General features: G+C 31.4%; 2 protein-coding genes across 6 annotated transcripts in view; one reads left to right on the forward strand and one right to left on the reverse strand.

Annotated features, from left to right (window-relative positions):
* LOC129611548 (RNA-binding protein Musashi homolog Rbp6) overlaps positions 1-20795 on the reverse strand; it is a 139350-nt gene that overhangs the window by 91654 nt on the left and 26901 nt on the right. For all 5 annotated transcript variants that reach the window (XM_055524747.1, XM_055524746.1, XM_055524744.1 and 2 more), the window contains exons 3-4: positions 12188-12280; positions 451-499 (exon numbers count right to left, since the gene is read on the reverse strand). In XM_055524747.1, coding sequence (XP_055380722.1) covers positions 451-499; positions 12188-12280 — 142 coding nt within the window. The remainder of the gene's footprint in view (positions 1-450; positions 500-12187; positions 12281-20795) is intronic.
* Positions 13469-15056, forward strand: LOC129611541 (uncharacterized). Its single transcript, XM_055524731.1, has 2 exons — positions 13469-13727; positions 13810-15056. The coding sequence occupies exons 1-2, from the start codon at positions 13469-13471 to the stop codon at positions 15054-15056; spliced, it is 1506 nt and encodes a 501-aa protein (XP_055380706.1).

The following is a 20795-nucleotide window of genomic DNA, read 5'->3' on the forward strand; positions in this document are numbered from 1 at the left end:
TATTACATAATTTTAAAACGTCTTTTATCCTAATAACAAAAGTATTTCTCGATTACTCGTTTCAATTTAAAACGGCTAAAACTAGAATAATGCAAACAGTTGCGGATATTTGCATGTAGATAATATGTAGCATGGAATTGTTCTGTTCACAATTGTAGAATGTCGCTATTTAGTGCACACTACATCATTATATTTTAAACTTTATGTACCGTATGTTACTCTATTCACTCCATTTTTTACCTTAGGTATATCGCATTTATATTTGGTTGACATATACAAAACTAAAACTAGCAATTTATATTAATAAGTTATTCAGGGATTTTCCGCTTATTTTTTATTTTTTTTTAACAATATTATGTTACTTAGAATTCTATTGAAATGAAAAATATTATCAAAAAACGGATTCACAGCGCAGTAATAAATGATATTAAAATGATACTATAATCTTACCTCTGTGCCTATTCGTTTGTTTGTCAAACATAAGCATAGCGTCCTCTATCTGGAATTAAAAGAATATTTAAATGTAAATTAACATTATATTTATACATTTACTGTTTTTTTAGATAAAAGATAGCATTCAGATAAAATTGATTTTTAGGTTAATAATTGTATTGAACTCATTGTGTGGAAATAAAGAAAAAAAAAGTTTAACAATATTTCATAAATTTTTTGAAAATTATGAGTACATCAACCGTAAATTAGTTCAAAGTTTTCTTGCGTTTTTCATCATTCACATAAAAATAGTGGCACATTTCTAAAATAAAAACATTTGATGCTATCTGGTTGAAACTACTCTTTCGCTTCTCATTTCTTTGATGAACATTTTTAATAAAATAAAAAAAAATAATAAAAAATAAAATGTATTTTAGAATAAGAATACCTGTTAGAAATCAAAATTTTGTATTATAATTTAGTCTTAAAGAAGATTCAACAAAGCACTGTACGCAGAACAAATAGAACGGGGGTTTTATTTTATTTAAATACTGTACATACTGGCGCAGAAACGGTAGGATGCGCTTTGTGTTTTTTTTTAGTTCAAATATATTGAACGTATAATACATATACGAGAAATATAATGCATTCATCCCTCGATAATACGGAACTAATATGTTCTCGAGATGTTGTCCGTAAATCGAGTCTTTTTTCTTACATTACGTAACAACCACAAAATTTTTTACCTATAAACATATGTAGGTACATATACATATTTCTTGTTAATTTGTTAAAAATGTAGTAGGATTTTATTATTATTACAACATTAGAAAACAAGATTCAAGAAGAAATTTTAGTTCTTGGAAAAAAAAACCAACATAAAGTCTTTGCTCTGATCTCTGTTTAATCGAAAATATTACATATACATACATAATTATAATCGTTTTTATGCATCTACATAATATTTAATATATGTTTGTGTATTTAAACAAAAAATTCCTAGAATTAAGTTTTTTTTTTATGTAAATTGTAATTTTTTAAACTACTTTTTTTTGTATTTTAAAAATTGTTTAATCCCTAAAAACAGACTTGTTTAATTTTTGATTCCGTACAAATCTCATGCCAAAGTTAGTATACCTTCACGAAGCTGCAGGGTATAAAAAATATTTACAAAAGTTAAACACAAAAAAAAAAATATTTTAACAAAGAATTTACCTATTAAATCGCATCTATACATACATTATAAATGAAATTTTGCAAAAAAAATTTTAATACAGTTGTGAAAAATAGTGTGATTCTTTAAAAATCAACTTTTTGATTTCAGTCATACAAAATAATAAATAAAATTTAAAAAGTTCAATAAAATTTTCAAAGTTTTTTTTCTCCACCTTTTTATGAAAATATTTAAATTATAGTTATGTAATGTTACATACACATATGTATACACAATAAAAAATTTTTTTTTTATTTCTTTACTGTACCCAATTTTTTATAGCCGTACGAACGTATGTTTGAAGGGTATACTAAATTTGCTTTACCGTTTGTAATCCTAAGAAATAACGGTTTGAGGCATAGACTCAAGTATATGTTCTTGATCAGCGTCGAATTCTGAGTCAATTTAATTTTGTCTATCCGTTCGTCCATCCGTCCCAACGATAACTCGAAAACTAATTGAGCTAGGTTTACCAAATTTTTACAAGCGATTTATTGTAGTAAGTGCCAGAACCCTATTTAAATTGGACAGGATCGGGTTACCGGTTCGAGAAGCTGCCATACAACTTCAAAATTTTTTTGGCTATACCTCCGAAATTATAAAAGCTATGGTATTGAAATTTCGCACAAACGAATATAGTAGCAGGGCCAATGTGTCTCATAAAAGTCGTTGAAATTACTTGGCTCCTTCTGGTACCTGCCATGCAACTTCAAAAGTTATTTGACTATATTTCAGGAACTATAAAAGCTATGGTATTGGAATTTTGCAAAAACGAATAAATTAGTAGGGCCAATGTGTCTTATAAAACTCGTTGAAATTGCTTGGCTCCTTCTGGCAGCTGTCGTACAACTTCCAAAGCTATTTGGCTATATCTCAGAAACTATAAAAGCTGTGGTATTGAAATTTCACACAAGCAAATATATTAGTAGGGCCGATTTGCTTAATAAAATTCGTTAAAATTTCTTGGCTCTTTCTGGTAGCTGCCATGCAACTTCAATAGTAGTTTGTCACAAACAGTATTTTGAAAAACACATAGCACTGAAATTTTGCATAAATTAATATGGTAATACGATAACTTAAAGTCATCTGTCCCATAGTCAGTTATGGCATCTTTATTCGCACATAGGATAACAAATTCGTACGGGTATCACAGAGTTGACAAGGTCAACTCTATTTTTTTTCTCGTTTTAAAATAATTTTAAATTTTCCTTCTATACTAGCAAATATAGAAATTTTTTGAAAATTAATTAACAAGAATATCTCAAATTATTCTTGTATATACAAAATAAGTAAACTAAATTTTCAATCTTGTGATCCTTATGTCCAGAAACATAACTTTAGACGAATTAACTACACTATTAGCCAATAACTCAATATAAACTCAACACTTTTCCATTTATATAAACAACCAAACTTGGGGGATGAGCTCAAATAAAAAGCCAAGAATCACCATCAACTGGCCCTCTTACTCTCACTATTGACCCATTAAAATATATAGGAAAATCACCACACTTTAACAAAGACTTTAGAAAGCTACAAAACTTTATTGATCTTTTGGAGAAAATACACCCTCTTTTGTTACATATATCAGAGAAAGTGATCAAATTAAATCCAAGTTGAAAGGGTGGGAAAAGGAAGCGGTTGAAATAAATAGCCACGTTATAAGTTCGTTAGAGAGTAAAGAAATATTAACTAATAACTTTGAGGATCAAATTAAAGTAGCTTAGAGGAGCAAATCGGATTCTTATGTGGTACAAATTTTAGAACGAGTTGTTTAGAATTTTATAATGACATAAAATCAGCCTTCAAAAACTTTAGAAGAAGCAATGGATATATTGCGTGAAGCTGGGTATACATACCGAAATTATGATCGAAGAACAAAAATAATTCTAAAGGAAAAAATTATAGCCTAAACCCTAGGAATAAGAGTTCAAACACTAACAATAATAGAAATAGCCAACAATCAAATCAAACGACTTACCCAAGCAACTTTCAACGAAACCAAAAGAACAATAACTATAATCATAAAGATAGCAGACAGAATAACTATTACAATTGTAACAGAAATAGGCCAAACAGTTATGGTTATGGTGAAAAAAATAACGACCATAGCAATTACAATAATTCACACAACAGAAATTTTTCTCTCCCAAGCCAAAGAAACACCAACTCACATTCCCGAATGCAAAGTACTCAATCATCAAACCTACCTCAAAATCCTTTTAGAAACAGCTTTTACCATCATGCAAACCTAAATCTACTACCGGAGCCGATGGCCATAAACTTTAACAAAGTTCATCGGAATGAGTAAGATAAAGAAACACCACATAGTCAAAGTTTTCATTTAGCAGCCTGGACAACGACTTTTCCTATATAATTGTTGATAGTAATAACACATATTCTATGATAGATCCAAATTTCTGACAATCAAAATATTTGCAGGACTGTTTAATTTTATTAAAGACGGCTCATCAAAAGTTAAAATAACTTAAGAAATAACTATTTCATTATTTAAGAAACTCAATGACCAAAAACAAAAGTATAAAATTATGTTTTTTATTTCCACTTCAATTGAAAATGGATTCTGAAAAAAAAAACTTTATTTATAAAACACGGACCATGAAATTACATTTTTTTGACAAACAGGAGAGTTTTAGTTAAAACCTTAACACAAAAAGAAATCGCAAATTGTTAATACCGGTACAGGTTGTCTAAAGGAGCAGAAATCCTTAGACGGTACTGTTATTCTTTGTGAGGGAATTTATAGTGTAGAAAATCAAAAAATTGGGGTGAATTTTAACATTGACAACGATTCAAGTCGTAAATTGAGTTGAACACAAAAATTTATTTTCCCAAACATCTTAGCAATCAGGAGAAAAAAGCACTGCATACAATTATAAGAAAATTCGATTATCGTAAGCTGAACGAAGTGGCGATGGATGACAACCTCGGCGACAACTTAGACATCTGAGCATGTCTAAATTCTTTAAAAAAGAAACAGAGCTCTTAGGACTGTTACTCTGGAGGGAGACAAAACCGAACCCAAAAAAAAAATACAGTGCGTTATGGAGTTTACAATGCAAAGAACTCCGAAACAAATGAAGCAGTTTCTTGAATTGACGGACTTTTATAGTAAACTTTTAAAATATTATTCCAAAATAGCCAAGTCCATTTCATAATATCTTCTAATAAAGAATTAATTCTAAAATTAATGTTAATGACCCGGAAAATAGGTCTAGTTTTGAATTGTTAAAGAAACTGTTAATTTAGGAACTGATTTTGAGATACGCAAATTTTGAGAAAAAAATTTACTGTAACTACGGATGCGAATCAGGATGTTTTGGAAACCGTACTCTTTCAAGAGGAGCATCCGATATGTTATGGAAGCACGACCGAAAAATAATTCTTGGGTGTGGTATGCACCACTAAATACTTTCGCGCATGTATACGAGTATTCGTATGAAAATTCATTATAGAAATAGACCACAAGCCACTACAGTGGTTTTTTTCAATAAGGGGGCATATTGAACGCAATACATGTAGAAGACCCAAATTTTTTTCGAAAGACTCCGAATTGTCCACCAGGAATATTTACCTAAAATCGAAATTATTCAATGTAGTAAAATTCAACAAAATGATACCGACGAGAAAACTTAGTCAAGTTGATATAAGAAGGCAATCTCAGAAACAACCATATAGCAATAGTGGGGATTTCTGAGAAGATGCATATAAATTATTATCAGCCAAAACTTTGTGTATTGCAGTTCAAAATAACTGTGGAATTTGTAACATTGAGGAATATGAGAGAAATCCTCCGAAATCAAAACTTACAAAGAAAATAGTTCACATAGACGTTTTTACAGTTTAGGCTAAACGCTATTTGTGACTATCATAGATAAATTGGCCAAGTTTGACTAAGCGATTCAAATAAATTCACACATTTGGCCCGAATTTAAAAGAGCAACATTTCAATACCTTTCAATAGTTGGATACTAAAAAAAATGTTGTTGATAACGAGTTGGGACTGAAAGCCCTCCCATTTAGAAAATGTTCACATGACCAATAAACTGAAATTAACCACACGTCGAAAGAGTCGACACTGATACAGTATATGAAAAATTATTGAGAGCTATAAGCACCTAAAACCAATACAATGCCATTGAAAATCAAACCAATTGATTTTCTAAGCGGAGAAAAGACACAGATTTCGAAGACTAAGAACAAAAGAAAGGTCTATAAACTCTTTAAACAAATACCGACAAAAATTGAAATAGAACCAGGAACTGACGCAACATTTCACAAAGAACACAAGGGGTCATTCCCACGAACAAAATTTAGGAATGTTGGAATGATCCTATAACAGAAAATGACAAACAAATCATGATAAACCACGATATTTCAAACCAAATTAAAAATACTTTAACAATTTCAATGAAAATCAGCAAAATAAACTTTTACAGATAGAAGCCGGTCTCAACTCTCAAACATATACAAATTGACATTATACTCAGAAGTTAATTAGGTATTCTAACAAGAAAAAGAAATGGAAATAATTCCCGATTTTTAAAGCTACGAGGGTATAAAAATGGCCCTAGCCTCTATTACATACACCTATTTATCGTAATAATAGAAACACCAGGATGTAATGAAAAATTGTTTTCAGGAATTCGAATTAAACCAATCCCAAATAAGCAAAAAAAAAATTAAAATATGTAGTCACAATGTCAAAGACAAGTTGAAAAAGAATCTTTTAGAAATGAAAGATGATTCCATACCTAAAAAAATATGATATGATCAGCACATAACCGACCGTAATGTATATTATCAATGTATATTAGTAAAAGTATTCCAGAAGATTATGAAAAAGCGGTTTTAACACTTCTTTCTAATTTTAAGGATACTAATAAGCTTTTAGTTCACATACCTAGAAAAATGTGAATTTGGCTCTTAGCAGATTTTCGCTTTGTGCCGTTAGAATTATACGAAAAGTTCGTCAGTAACTTCTGATAACAACCAGAGCTTAAATATTAAATTTCAGGAAACTCCATCAATTCGTTTCGTATATATGGTAAAAAATATAAAATCGGCGTCCAGATCAGTTTCCGATCGCTGATCTTTCCAAAAATTTTGTAGATTCATTATTTTAAAACCTCGATTTTAAATATCAAATTTTAATGAAATCGGTTCATTATCACTCTTTATACATGCAAAAATGTATATTTAGCCCGTAGTAAATGTCCACTTGCTGACACCTAATTTCCTTCAAGAGTTGCATGTACGGTGGAATGAAGATTGTATACGAAATTTCAAGTAAACTTTTTGAATATTTTCTTCAAAATGATCAAAAATGTAAAACAGGCCCGTTAAAAGGTCCAGTTCCCGAGGCCTGATATACCCAAAAGTTGATCAATCCGTGACATAGCCGAAATAAACTTACATATGAAATTTCATCAAAATCGGTTTAGTGCACATACGTTGCTAAAAATAGTTTATTTAAACTTCACTATTATGGAGGAATGCGTTAGCACCGAAAACTCGTTGTGGGAGGTTATGTGTTGGCAAAATTTGTTGCCAACACATAACCTCCCTTATTGTATGCAAAGCAAACGGTAATTATGAGATTTGAAAAAGCACACTGTACAGTGCAAACTTTCGTAAAAACTAAAGTAATTTAAAAGAATAACGGGTATAATCATTAATACTTGATAAATCTAAAATAATTTAAATGTTAATGTAAATGCAATAATTTAAATTTTAACGTAATAGGGAACTAAATAATAAAGTACAAAAATTACAAAATTAACCTGAACAGAACATCATACTAAAGAGTGTTCAGAGAATGATGTCGATAATGTAATTCTACCATAGTTCACAACAAAGTTGTATGGAGCTACCAGAAGGAGCCAAGCAATTTCATTAATATAACATTTTAACAGTCTAACCTGATTTAATATTTAATTTAAATGGGAGTTATAATCCAGGAGGATTCAAAGTGTTGAAATATTCTACTGGGTTACTGAAATATTCTACTACTTATTTGCAACTTGTCATTTTGAGAGCCATCATCCCTTTTACAGAATCAATTGTACTCAAAGTTTTTTCAGAATTTTGTAAAATATTCAAAATATTTTCTTTAATTAACCGTACATGTTCGCTTTTAGCGTAAAGAATTGCACGTAGAGAAATATTGTTTAACACCAATACACTAAAAATTTGTTGCAAAATATAAATTATTTTCTGATTGACAAAAGTGATTTGGCACTTTAGTTGCCATATAAGAGTTTATTTTAGCAGATAATCATCTAGAAATATGTAACTCCATTACCTACTCCATTAGTAGTTCGCACATTCTACTCTAGTTTAAAAGTTTGAAAGTTTTATCATAGTGTAGACTTTTATTTTACCTATTGAGAATAATGTATTTGCTGCTGTTCTCTAATATTTTCACGATTTTGGTAATATATTTGTCGCTAATATTTCCGCAATTTTGTAAATAACGCACTCGCTTCTTCCCTTGTATTCTTTCATGATTATCTTTATAATAAGTAGGATTAATATTTCTTTTATCAGCCATTTCAACTTCTTTTTAATAAACAATTATTAAATTAAAATTAAATTAAAATTAATTTAATCAAAAAACTTTTGATTAAATTAATTTTAAAACTATTTGATATTGATCAGACCGTTAGTTCCCTCAAGAGCGACGTGAACATGGTATGTGTCAAGTTATGTGTCAAGTCATGAACTGAAATATTCTCAATCCATTAAGAATTTCTATGTGATGTCATTTCTAGGGGTGATAGTAAATTATCAAGTGCCGAAATAAAATTACTATTATAATAAACTCGATCCAGATTTATTATACCCGTACGAACGTATGTTCGAAGGGTATACTAAATTTGCCTTACCGTTTGTAACGCTAAGAAATAACGGTGTTAGATATAGACTCAAGTGTATGTTGTTGATCAGCGCCAAATTCTGAGTTGATTTAGCTTTGTCTGTCCGTCCGTCCGTCCGTCCGTCCGAACGGTAACTCAAAAACTAATTGAGCTAAGTTCACCAAATTTTCACAAATGATTTATTGTAGTAAGTGCCAGAACCCTATTTAAATTGGACATGATCGGGGTACCGGTTCGGGTAGCTGCCATACAACTTCAAAATTTATTTGGCCATATCTCAGAAACTATAAAAGTTATGGTATTGAAATTTCACACAAACGAATATATTAGTAGGGCCAATATTCCATATAAAAGTCGTTGAAATTACTTGGCTCCTTCTGGTACCTGCCATACAACTTCAAAAATTATTTGGCTATATTTCAGAAACTATTAAAGCTATGGTATTGAAATTTCATACAAACGAATATATTAATAGGGCCAATGTGTCACATAAAAGTAGTTGAAATTACTTGGCTCCTTCTGGTACCTGTCATACAACTTCAAAAGTTATTTGACTATATTTCAGAAACTACTAAAGCTATGGTATTGAAATTTCACACAGACGAATATATTAGTAGGGCCAATGTGTCTCATAAAAGTCGTTGAAATTACTTGGCTCCTTCTGGTACCTGCCATAAAACTTCAAAAGTTATTTGACTATATCTCAAAAACTATAAAAGCTGTGATATTGAGATTTCACACAAGTGAATATATTAGTAGGGCCGATGTGCTTGATAAAATTCGCTAAAATTTCTTGGCTCTTTCTGGTAGCTGCCATACAACATCAATAGTAGTTTGGCACAACCAGTATTTTGAATAACACATAGTACTGAAATTTTGCATAAATTAATATGGTAATACGGCAACTTAAAGTCATAGTCTGCCCCATAGTTAGTTATGGCACATTAGTTATTCGCACATAGGATAACAAATTCGTACGCGTATCACAGAGTTGACAAGGTCAACTCTATTTTTTTTCTCGTTTTTGGCTATTTTTCATTTATGCGATTCTAAAAAATTGTTACTCGTAACGTTCAATGCATTTTACCAACAAACATTGAAAATTTGCATTAATACTTTTTACTTTCATGAAACAAATCCACAATAATTTTTATTTTTAATATCTTTAAAATCCGTTTCGTCATCAAGTCTTATGTAAATTAGAACTGAATTTCCGAAAATCCCCATACTTCTATTGCAGCTTACACTTATAGGATATTAGGGTGGTGCTAGAAATAAAACTGATCTACAAAACATTACAGGCTCATGTCAGATGTCTCTCAATTTTTATACCCTGCACTTCGTGAAGGGTGTATTAACTTTGGTATGGAGTTTGTAACTACTTGAAGGAGTCATCTGCGGTATGGGCATATATATATATTCTTGCTCAGCGTAAAACTCTGCGTTGATTTAGACATGTCCGTCCGTCCGTCCGTCCGTCCGTCCGATCGCACGATAACTCAAAAATGAATAATGCAATCGACACCAAACTTTCACAAGTTGTTTCTTTTGTGCCAAGGACGAACCCTATTGTTATTGGACTAATTCGGACAACGGGTTCGGGTAGCTGCCATACAACTCAAAGAGTTTATTTTAAATATTTCAAAAACTAATACAGGTATAAATATAAAATTTTGTATACTTGTGTACAATTATATTGTACATATGCTCTAAAAATTTTAATGGGATAGCTGCACCGGTTCGGGTAGCTGCCATACAACTCCAAAAGCAAATTTTTTATATTCGGCAAAATAATAAAGTCAGATTCATGAAACTTGGCGGTTGTATGTCCAATTATAGATCAGATATATTTGCGAAGTTTTAGTGAAATTGCTTGACAGTTTCGGCTACCTGCCATACAACTCCAAAAGCTAATTTTAAATATTTGGAAAAATAATAAAGTCAGATTCATGAAACTTGGCAGTCGTATGTCCAATTATAGGTCAAAGATATTTCTGAGGTTTTGGTGGAATTGCTTGACAGGTTCGGGTACCTGCCATACAACTCCAAAAGCAAATTTTCTATATTCGGCAAAATAATAAAGTCAGATTCATGAAACTTGGCAGTTGTGTGTCCAATTATAGATCAGATATATTTGCGAAGTTTTAGTGGAATTGCTTGACAGGTTCGGGTACCTGCCATACAACTCCAAAAGCTAATTTTAAATATTTGGAAAAATAATAAAGTCAGATTCATGAAACTTGGCAGTCGTATGTCCAATTATAGGTCAAAGATATTTCTGAGGTTTTGGTGGAATTGCTTGACAGGTTCGAGTGGCTCCCATACAAGTCCAAAAGCTTATTTTAAATATTTCGAAAAATAATAAAGTCAGATTCATGAAACTTGGCAGTTGTGTGTCCAATTATAGATCAGATATATTTGCGAAGTTTTAGTGGAATTGCTTGACAGGTTCGGGTACCTGCCATACAACTCCAAAAGCTAATTTTAAATATTTGGAAAAATTATAAAGTCAGATTCATGAAACTTGGCAGTCGTATGTCCAATTATAGGTCAAAGATATTTCTGAGGTTTTGGTGGAATTGCTTGACAGGTTCGGGTACCTGCCATACAACTCCAAAAGCTAATTTTAAATATTTGGAAAAATAATAAAGTCAGATTCATGAAACTTGGCAGTTGTGTGTCCAATTATAGATCAGATATATTTGCGAAGTTTTAGTGGAATTGCTTGACAGGTTCGGGTACCTGCCATACAACTCCAAAAGCTAATTTTAAATATTTGGAAAAATTATAAAGTCAGATTCATGAAACTTGGCAGTTGTGTGTCCAGTTATAAGTCAAACATATCCGTGAAGTTTCTATAGAATGGTTTCACAGGTTATAGAATGGTTTCACAGGTTTTAGTATTTGCTATACAACAAAAAAGATGCAGGGTATAATTCAATCGGTTTATACCGACTGAAACGTTTTTACTTGTTATCGCTAATTTCGTTGCATCATATTATTATTTAAATAATTTCTTTAATCGTATTTTTTACATGATTTCTATTACGTTATATAAGTGAAACTGAAATCTTCATAACCTTAAAATCTGTATTCTTATAGTCTTTTAAAAATCATCAGTTTGTTTAAGAACAGAATAACGAATTTTGCAGAAAAGACGTTAAAAGAAAAGCAATAATGTTTGAAAATTTTTCTGGTAACAAAACGGCTACTAAGTTTTCAAACAAAGGTTTGATATTCAAATTTAGAAGATTCACCATTCGTTGAGTTGCTCAAATCATACTTGACCATACATGATTTGTCCCACTTGTAGGTATATTTATCTGAGACTTACTAGTTTTGATAGAATTCAGAATGAGTGTTAAGAGGTAATTTTCACAATCTTGTAGAACATGCGAGTATATATCAATTCAATTAAAACATTAGTAATGAAATATTATTTGGGAAATACACATTATATCAGGATATTTACATACATTATTTACCAGAATCTCTTACAGATTTCTTGCGATGCAACAAATTGAATAAAACTAATGTGTCAATACCTCGGAATTGTTATTTTTGTGACAATCAATTTCTTTTATTCAATATGACTTAAATAACTTTCTAAGGATATTTATATGCATGTTTTATAAATACTTACCGGTCCAAACTGTTCAAAATAACTTTTGACATCTTCAAGTGTTGTAGGTGCAGAAAGCCCACCGACAAATATTTTTTTCGTTCTCGTTACCATCTGTAATTGAAATAAAAAATTAAAAATCTTACTAAGGAAATCTTTAAATTAAGATTTGAAAAAATTTTGCTTAAAAAATGAAAATTTTGATTATTGGTTCTTTAATTTAGTCAAATATGTCAAATAAATAACAATTTAGAAAAATTAAAGTTGCAAAACAATACTTTTAAGTGCAATAATATTTTTCCTAAAAAATGGCTTTTAGTTTTTATTGAAGAGAAGTTCAATTGTATTCATAACAATTACATTTTTTTGGTGTAGAAGAATGTTTCCTTAATCCTATGTACTTAGTAATACTATTTTAGTCGCGCCCGAACAAAAATTTAAAAACCCAATATAAAAATTACTTTCTTTTTTCTTTTTAATTGGTTTGAAATTTTCTTCTTTTTTACGCAATGAATAGAAAAATACAATTATATAGTTATATTTAATCAAATATTACATACAAAGAATTATTTTGAATAAATTTTTTGGTTGTTAATTTTCTTACCAACTAGCATTTAACATGAAATCAAAAATGTCTTCCTTTCTTCGGTTGCATGTATTTTAACTTTAGTCTCCGATAAAAGCAACTTCATTACCGTATAAGTAGATTTGCTCAAACGTTAAAAGTAAATATGTATTACTCAATTGATCAAAATAAGAATAGTAAACTTCAATATGAGAATAATATGGAATAGTAAACTTCAATATGAGAATAATGAATTAATGAGTATAGTAAACTTCAGGGTTATATTCCTTATATTTGAATTTGATTTAAAAGATTTACTCTTTACAGCAAACCAAACATTTTCAATGGGATTGTAGATTGCTGAACAAACATATGGTCAAAGGAACTCTCATCCTCCGACCGCAGGCACCCAATGCTTATTGTAGCCCTTCCATATCCCATTAATACTATTCCGGTCTCAAGTAAATATCTAGGATATTTCTCAGGGAGTTGGATGCTGTCTTTAAATTCACTCCCAGTGTTAAATAGTTTAATTGAAAACCTTCTTATTGCTTGGTTTGAAAATAATTAATTTATTTATTAAAAATTATACTACTTAAAATTAATTATTTCCCATAGAAATAGTCTGCGTCTGACCCCTGAGGGGCGGCAGCTACTATGACAGAAGGAAAACTGCAAAACCCTTTAGAAAGCCACGGGAAACTACTAAAGTATCTTATCCCAAGAAAACTACATACATGGAAGTACAAACAGAAACAAAGCCCTCAGTCTCCGGCACAACGAGGGTGCTAAGAATCCCCGGAGGTAAAACTCAACGCAAACTAAAAATAGGTACTTGGAATGTTCGTAGCATTTATGAAAGCGGTAAACTAGCAAATACCATACAAGAAATGAAGAGACTTCACATCGATATATTAGGTGTTTGTGAAACATGGTGGCCTGATTCTGGCAAATGTAAAACAAACGGTGCAACAATGTATTATTCCGGGAACCAAAGTAGAAACCATAGAAATGGGGTTGGAATAATCGTCTCCGAGGCCGTCGAAAAATGCGTAAAAAAACTTTTTGTCATACTCAGATAGAACTTTATTGCTTCAAATACACGCGAAGCCTTTGAATATAAACATCATTCAAACATATGCACCAACTGCTGATAAAACTGACGAAGACGTTGAATCATTCTACAATGAAGTCGAGGAGCTCATGAAAATGACCAAAAAACACGAGATCAACATCATTATGGGGGATTTTAATGCCAAAATAGGAAAGTCGCAAGTAGAAAAAATTGTTGGACCATTTGGTTTAGGTACCAGAAACCCAAGAGGTGATAGACTAATTCAGTTCTGTACGGAACAAGAGCTCAAAATAATGAACACTTGGTTTTGTTTACCACCTCGTCGACTTTACACATGGAAATCACCTGAAGATAACGATCGAAATGTAATCCGGAACCAGATCGACTTTATATTAATTAACCAGCGATACAGTACATGCGTATCAAAAGTTTCAACGTATCCAGGTGCCGATGTTCCTTCAGACCATAATTTACTGTTATCGCAAATCAACATAAAATTGGCAGTAATGACAAAATCAACACGCAAAAAACATTTAGACCTACAGAAACTCAAGGAATATGAATGTAAAACCGAAGTTACTCAGGAGCTTAATAATCAAATGAAATTAAATTTCGAAGGTACCAGCTTTAATAATGTGGAAATTGATGAAGTATGGGATCGATTGAAAAGTACTATGAAAAATGTAGCTTCAACCAAACTGGGCCACACGAACAGCAGAGCAAAACAGAAATGGATGACAAGCGAGATCTTAAACTTAATGGATCAGAGACGAATGCACAAAAATAAGGACTATAGTCAATATAAGCGCCTGCAAACAGTAATTCGCTCAAAAATTAGATCTGCAAAGTCACAATGGTTGAACTCTCAATGTCAAGAAATTGAGACTTTTCAAAATCGTCACGATATGTTTAATCTTCACAAGAAAATTAAAGAAACCGCTGGAGTATACCGCAAACAGACATTTTCTAATCTAGTTGACAACAATAATAATATAGTCCTAGATCAAGAACAGAAAAAACAAGTCTGGAAGGAATACATAGAAGAAGTATTCGATGATATTAGTAGAACCGATGCTCTAAGAACTTCGGAAACTGAACCCACAGGTCCTTCAATAACAACAGAGGAAATAAAAAGAGCAATTAAGTTGTCAAAAAATAATAAAGCTCCTGGACCCGATGAGCTACCCGCAGAAATTTTTAAGCTAATAGATGACGAAAACTTAGAAATTTTGAAAAACATTTTTGGCTAAGTTCGGCATTCGTTACCTTACCTAAAAAATCAAACTGGAAAAAATGTAGTGAATATCGACTTATAAGCTTAATGAGCCACGCTTTAAAAATTTTTTTAAAAATTATTCATTCCCGTATCTACAAAAAATGTGAAAGCAGCATCAGTAACACACAATTTGGCTTCAGGGAAGGTCTCGGTACGAGAGAAGCGCTTCTTGGTCTCCAAGTATTAATTCAGAACTGCCGCGATGTTCATCGAGACATTTTTATATGCTTCATTGACTACGAAAAAGCTTTCGACTGCGTGCAACACGACAAATTAATGGAGGTTTTGAATAAAATAGATCTGGATGAAAAAGAGATTCGATGTATCAAAAACTTATACTGGAACCAAAAAGCTCAAGTTGTTACGAGAGATTTCACCACTGATGAGATAAAAATAAAAAGAGGAGTGAGGCAAGGTTGCATATTATCGCCTTTACTTTTTAACCTATACTCTGAAAAGATATTCGAAGAAGTAGCTGATAATGTAGATGTTGGTATAAAAATAAATGGAGTAAATATTAACAATATACGATATGCAGACGATACCACCTTGATTGCCGGCAGTATTACTGAACTACAACAACTTTTAAACTCAGTAAATGACCACAGTATGCTCTTCGGTTTAAATATGAATATTTCTAAAACCAAATTCATGGTTATATCCAGGACCAACACATTTAATAATCTAGTTTTAACCGTGAATGGCCAAAATATCGAAAGAGTTTCAAGTTTTAAGTATCTGGGATGTTGGTTAAACGAAGACTGGAATTCAGATATGGAAATAAAATGCCGAATTGAATACGCGCGCAGATCTTTTATAAAGTACCAAAATATATTTTGCAATCGGGATATACATCTCCACAACCGTATTCGATTTGTAAAATGCTACGTGTGGTCAATTCTCCTCTATGGAATGGAAGCTTGGACACTAAAAACATCAACAATGAACAAGCTAGAAGCCTTCGAGATGTGGATATACCGTAAGATGTTAAAAATCCCATGGATAGATAGAGTTACAAATGAAGAGGTCTTAAGAAGAGTAAATAATGACCGAGAATTATTACTAACAATAAAACACAGAAAAACAACATTTCTCGGTCATTTAATGCGTAACGACAAATATTTCATACTGCAGCTGATTTTGCAAGGCAAAATTGAGGGAAGAAGGCGTGTGGGAAGAAAGCAGATGTCTTGGCTCAGAAACATCAGACAATGGACTGGCATACGAACAGTAGAAGAGCTGGTACATGTTGCGCAAGACAGGGAGGCATATAGAAATGTAGTCGCAAACATCCAGTAAGTGGATACGCAGAAGAAGAAGAAGAAGAACATAGAAATAGAATAGTAAGCAATTTTATGCATTTAAAAAATTCATAATTTTCCCATGTTAACTTAACTTACGTATCATATAGGTTTCAAATTTACTTAAAGTAAAATTAACAAACAAAATGTATGTAATTTGACTCCTACTAAAATATTGGGAGAGAGTTATGTATGGGAAAATATTACTAACTATAATGTTTGTAGAATTTTGTATGTTATATAGAATTTTAGCAATATTGGAAATTTAAATAAATGGGAAAATAATAATAAGAAATATAGAATTTAGAATAATTGTTGTTACATAGCACCCAGGGTCCGACGAGGGTCCGGGCTCGAGCCCGAGTTCACTAGTGTACCATACTTCCAAACCAATCTAAAAAAAATGGACTACCGGCAGTAGAAGTGCAGCGGCAGTATCATAGAGTCATCCGCATCTTCCCAGTCACTCCCAGATTTCTTCAGAATCTGAAGCTACGATAGTATGCCTTGCACACCCACCAGTTCCGCTTGCGGCATCACATAACGAATGCAAAAGTGAAAACAGTCTCAGAAAAATCAGTTTATAGAATGTAAAATTTTCGGAATGTTGACTTAAATGTACTTCACACATTCACATTGGCGTAAGTATGAAGTCTACATAAAAAAATTATAAATTTATGACGCTGCAAACATTATTTTACTCGAAATTGTTTTGACATAATTATGGAAATGAAAATGTTAAACGTTAAATAATTTTAATACAATATAAATTTACTTTATAAATAAATTTTTATCTATACAAAAGAGTTCTTCATTGAGTGGGACCTATTAATGTCTTTTATTTTTTTTTGTTGATAAATTTGCATTTACAAATGTTTCATTAAGTTAATAACTTTATTAAATTAGCAACTTTTATATGACGCAATTTTAATGTTTCATGTTCAATAAAACATTTTCTATGACACTAGAAAAATATTAAAGCCGTGAAAACTAAAATTTATCAGTTCACATTAAACTAAAATTAAATCACGTAAAATAGAAATATTTTCTTGGAGTGTTAAAATTTTGTATCCTATTATTGCTATAGTATAATTAGTTTTGTCTCTTTACGATGAAACAAAATCTCACAAAGTAAAAACAGACTAATTTACAACATAAAAATGAACATTTTATTTAGCACATGATTTTCAATACAGAGATGAATCAGCACTTCAGAAAATAAATCAGCATTTAATATATGAATGTTTATTAATTACTATCTTTTGTTAATAGTTAAATGTTTTGCTGTAAAATCAGTAATAAACAAAATTATTCCCTCCATTATAATGTCAATGATACTCTTATTAAAACTTAAATTAAAAGCAAACAGAAATTTCATAATTCTTACTTTGAGCAGTTTTTAAAAAGTTACATAAATGAAAATTGTCTTGTAAAGCAAAAGAAAAACATTACTATAATTTAATGGTTCTTCTTATAATTTTAAATTTTTTATTCACGTGAAATATACAGAAAAAAGGAATCTTGTTGCATTAATGAATAATTAAGCAAGATAATTTTTATGTACATGTGTATTCAAAACTTGTTTTATTCTTATTGTTGCAATACATTCTTAAAACCCTTTTAATTTTTAAATAAGCAGAGAAAAGAAGATAAGCCTCAAAAATATCTAGTTGATACTTGCAACCTTTCAGATTGTAATATTAAGTTATACAGTTGGTAATGGTGAATGTAGCAGTGGGTCGAGTGGAAGCTTAAAAATAATTGGAGTCAAAAGTTTTTTTGCCAAACTTCAGAAAGTATGGAAGCTAAAGTATTAAAATTTCGTACAAACAAATATACCGTTAGAGTTATTGTGCTTGATAAAAGTTCGACTGCTTATGGTAGCTCCCATACAACTTTAAAAATTATTGGGTCTTATCTTAGCGATTGTATTTATTGCAATATCGAAATGCCTGTCCTCGATCTTGTTCATTTGCAATATCGATAATCTTGAAACTCAATTTCGTGCAATAATAATATTATGTAGTTAGCTATACTTAATTAGGTGAGAAATATGTGATGATTGGCAAATTGAAAATATCTCTTTGGCAATTATTGTTATATCATTTTTGAATTCAAAAATATTTTTACTATACAATAAAATGGAAGGAACGCTATTGACGGATGTAATTTTAGATTTCGATACGTCTTCAAAATCTAAAAAATTTTAAAAACTTTAAAATTAAGAAAGAAGAAAAAATGGCGATAGCGGCAACATTAAAACTAAACAAGTAAAAACGTTTCAGTCGGTATGAACCGATTGAATTATACCCTGCACCTTTCATTGTTGTATAGCAATTACTTATACCTGTGAAACCATTCTATAGAAACTTCACGGATATGTCTGATCTATAACTGAACACACAAGTTTCGTGAATCTGACTTTATTATTTTTCCAAATATTTAAAATTAGTTTTTGGAGTTGTATGGCAGGTACCCGAACCTGCCAAGCAATTCCACTAAAACTTCGCTAATATATCTGATCTATAATTGGACACACAACTGCCAAGTTTCATGAATCTGTCCAAATATTTAAAATTAGCTTTTGAAGTTGTATGGCAGGTACCCGAACCTGCCAAGCAATTCCACTAAAACTTCGCAAATATATCTGATCTATAATTGGACACACAACTGCCAAGTTTCATGAATTTGACTTTATTATTTTTCCAAATATTTAAAATTAGCTTTTGGAGTTGTATGGCAGGTACCCGAACCTGCCAAGCAATTCCACTAAAACTTCGCTAATATATCTGATCTATAATTGGACACACAACTGCCAAGTTTTAAGAATCTAACTTTATTACCTTTCCAAATATTTAAAATAAGCTTTTGGACTTGTATGGGAGCCACTCGAACCTGTCAAGCAATTCCACCAAAACTTCAGAAATATCTTTGACCTATAATTGGACACATAACTGCCAAGTTTCATGAATCTGACTTTATTATTTTTCCAAATATTTAAAATTAGTTTTTGGAGTTGTATGGCAGGTACCCGAACCTGCCAAGCAATTCCACTAAAACTTCGCTAATATATCTGATCTATAATTGGACACACAACTGCCAAGTTTTAAGAATCTAACTTTATTACCTTTCCAAATATTTAAAATAAGCTTTTGGACTTGTATGGGAGCTGCTCGAACCTGTCAAGCAATTCCACCAAAACTTCAGAAATATCTTTGACCTATAATTGGACACACGACTGCCAAGTTTCATGAATCTGACTTTATTATTTTGCCGAATATAAAAAATTTGCTTTTGGAGTTGTATGGCAGCCACCCGAACCGGTGCAGCTATCTCATTAAAATTTTTAGAGCATATGTAGAATATAATTGGACACATGTATACAAAATTCTATATTTGTACCTTTATTAGTTTTTGAAATAATTAAAATAAACTCTTTGAGTTGTATGGCAGCTCCCCGAACCCGTTGTCCGAATTGGTCCAATAACAATAGGGTTCGTCCTTGGCACAAAAAAAACAACTTGTGAAAGTTTGGTGTCGATTGCATTATTCGTTTTTGAGTTATCGTGCGATCGGACGGACGGACGGACGGACGGACGGACGGACATGTCTAAATCAACGCAGAATTTTACGCTGAGCAAGAATATATATATATGTCCATACCGCAGATGACTCCTTCAAGTAGTTACAAACTCCATACCAAAGTTAATATACCCTTCACGAAGTGCAGGGTATAAAAAAACTGATGGGGTCAGCATACAACCGACCTTAATGTGTATTAAATAGTTAAGTGAAAGTGTTACAGAATATTATAAAAATGTCTGTTAAATACTTCTTTCCAATTTTTAGGACATTAGTAAGCTTATAGTTTACATACCGAGAAAAATGTAAATTTGGCTCTAAGTAAAATTTCGCTTTGTGCTACCCGAATTCCCTGAAATGCTCGCCAGTTAGTTTCGGTAACAACCAGAACTCAAATATCAAATTTCAAGAAATTCCATCAATTCGTTCTGTAGATATGTTGAAAACTGTAAAATCAGCCCGCAGATCAGTTTTCGAGCCCTGATCTTTCCAAAAACTTTATTCATATATCCATTGTATTAATACGAAGAATTTAAATATTAAATTTCAATGAAATCTCTTTACATACGCAAAATGTATATTTGGCCCGTAGTAAAGGTCCAGTTGCTCATGCCTGATTTCTTCCAAAAGTTAGGAGATTTCGCGAAAGGTCGAGCGAAGCTTATATATGAAATTTCAAGTAAATCAGTTGAATATTTTCTTCAAAATGATATATCCCAAAAGTCGATCAATCCGTGCCATGGTCGAAATAAACTTACATATAAAATTTCATCAAAATCGGTTCAGCCGAACTTGAGATACACGCGTGCACACACAGACCGGCAGATCAA

The sequence above is a fragment of the Condylostylus longicornis genome, unplaced genomic scaffold (genome assembly GCF_029603195.1).
Source record: "Condylostylus longicornis isolate FDR11 unplaced genomic scaffold, ASM2960319v2 ptg000051l, whole genome shotgun sequence".
In the NCBI taxonomy this organism is placed as follows: domain Eukaryota; kingdom Metazoa; phylum Arthropoda; class Insecta; order Diptera; family Dolichopodidae; genus Condylostylus; species Condylostylus longicornis.